Consider the following 1,289-nt stretch of genomic DNA (forward strand, 5'->3'; position numbering starts at 1 on the left):
ACAGTATTAACTGGGAATGAGTCACATTGAGAAGATGTAATGAGATTCATGTCACATTTAAAACTACAATCTCTAACTTTTATAAGCAATTTTTTACATATGTTAGCAAAAGGAGACAAAATGCAAACTGTTGTGGCATTTTGACAGAAAATCTTTCCAAATGAACCTCTATTTCCTCTATTCACGGTGAATTCGCCGTTTGTGATTCTTCAGATTCTCGGCTCTAGTAAACCTCTTCAAACAAATATTGCATCTCAATTGATCTTTTCCTGTGTGAACGACCATATGTCTTTCAACATGACGCTTCTTGACAAACATTCTTCCACATTCTTCACAAGCAAAGCAATCCTTTCCAGACCACGCATTCTCCAGTTTTGCATGAAATTGCATGTGTTTCATAAGGTCAGCCTTCCGAGTAAATTTTTTATCACATTTATCACAGGACAGCAGATTCTCCCCAGTGTGGCGTCTAACATGTATGCGCAGACTTGCTTTGCGAGTAAATCTGCCACCACAATACCCACAAACGAATTGTTTTACATCCAAGTGGGATATCATATGGCTTTTTAGTTCACCTGTACATCTAAAACATTTGCCACAGTCGCTGCATGCAAATGGTTTGTCTCCGTTATGGATGGTCATGTGCATTTTAAGGGATGTCTTCCGACTAAACCTTTTATCACACTGATCACAAGCAAATGGTTTTTCTTCACTGTGGCACACCAGGTGACTTTGAAGAGCAAACTTCTGTCTAAATGTTTTGCCACATTTATCACAAGCAAATGGTTTTTCTTCACTGTGGCACACCATGTGACTTTGAAGGATATACTTGTGGCTAAATGTTTTGCCACATTTATCACAGGCAAAGGGTTTTTCTTCAGTGTGGTGTGTTTGGTGATTTTTAAGGGTACTTTTCTGTCTAAATGTTTTGCCACATTTATCACAGGCAAAGGGTCTTTCTCCTGTGTGGAGTGTCAGGTGATTTTTCAGATGAGCCTGAAAGCGAAAGCTTTTACCACAGTCTTCACAAACAACACATTTTTTACCACGATGGATTCTCATATGAGATTTAAGAGCAACATGCTTCTTAAAGGTTTTACCACAATCGTCACAAGAAAAGGATTTCCTTCCCTTCTGTGCATCACCGTTTTGCTTCCCTCTCGAGTGATTCTTCTCAACCGAGCAGCTGGAAGACTTTTCTCCTGATTGACCTGCCATATGTTTCTGGAACAACTGCTTCCTCCCGAACTGTTTACCACAGTCAGGGCAGCTGAAGGCCTTCTTGGCAG

General features: G+C 40.1%; 1 protein-coding gene and 1 pseudogene across 1 annotated transcript in view; both read right to left on the minus strand.

Annotated features, from left to right (window-relative positions):
* The window catches only part of LOC103147045 (gastrula zinc finger protein XlCGF57.1-like), a 32,521-nt gene that overhangs the window by 14,787 nt on the left and 16,445 nt on the right, over positions 1-1,289 (minus strand). Inside the window, exon 4 of the mRNA XM_016678046.1 lies at positions 1,212-1,289. Coding sequence (XP_016533532.1) covers positions 1,212-1,289 — 78 coding nt within the window. The remainder of the gene's footprint in view (positions 1-1,211) is intronic.
* Positions 90-1,289, minus strand: part of LOC103147046 (gastrula zinc finger protein XlCGF46.1-like) — a 10,262-nt pseudogene continuing 9,062 nt past the window's right edge.

Source organism: Poecilia formosa, unplaced genomic scaffold (genome assembly GCF_000485575.1).
Source record: "Poecilia formosa unplaced genomic scaffold, Poecilia_formosa-5.1.2 Scaffold173, whole genome shotgun sequence".
NCBI lineage: Eukaryota > Metazoa > Chordata > Actinopteri > Cyprinodontiformes > Poeciliidae > Poecilia > Poecilia formosa.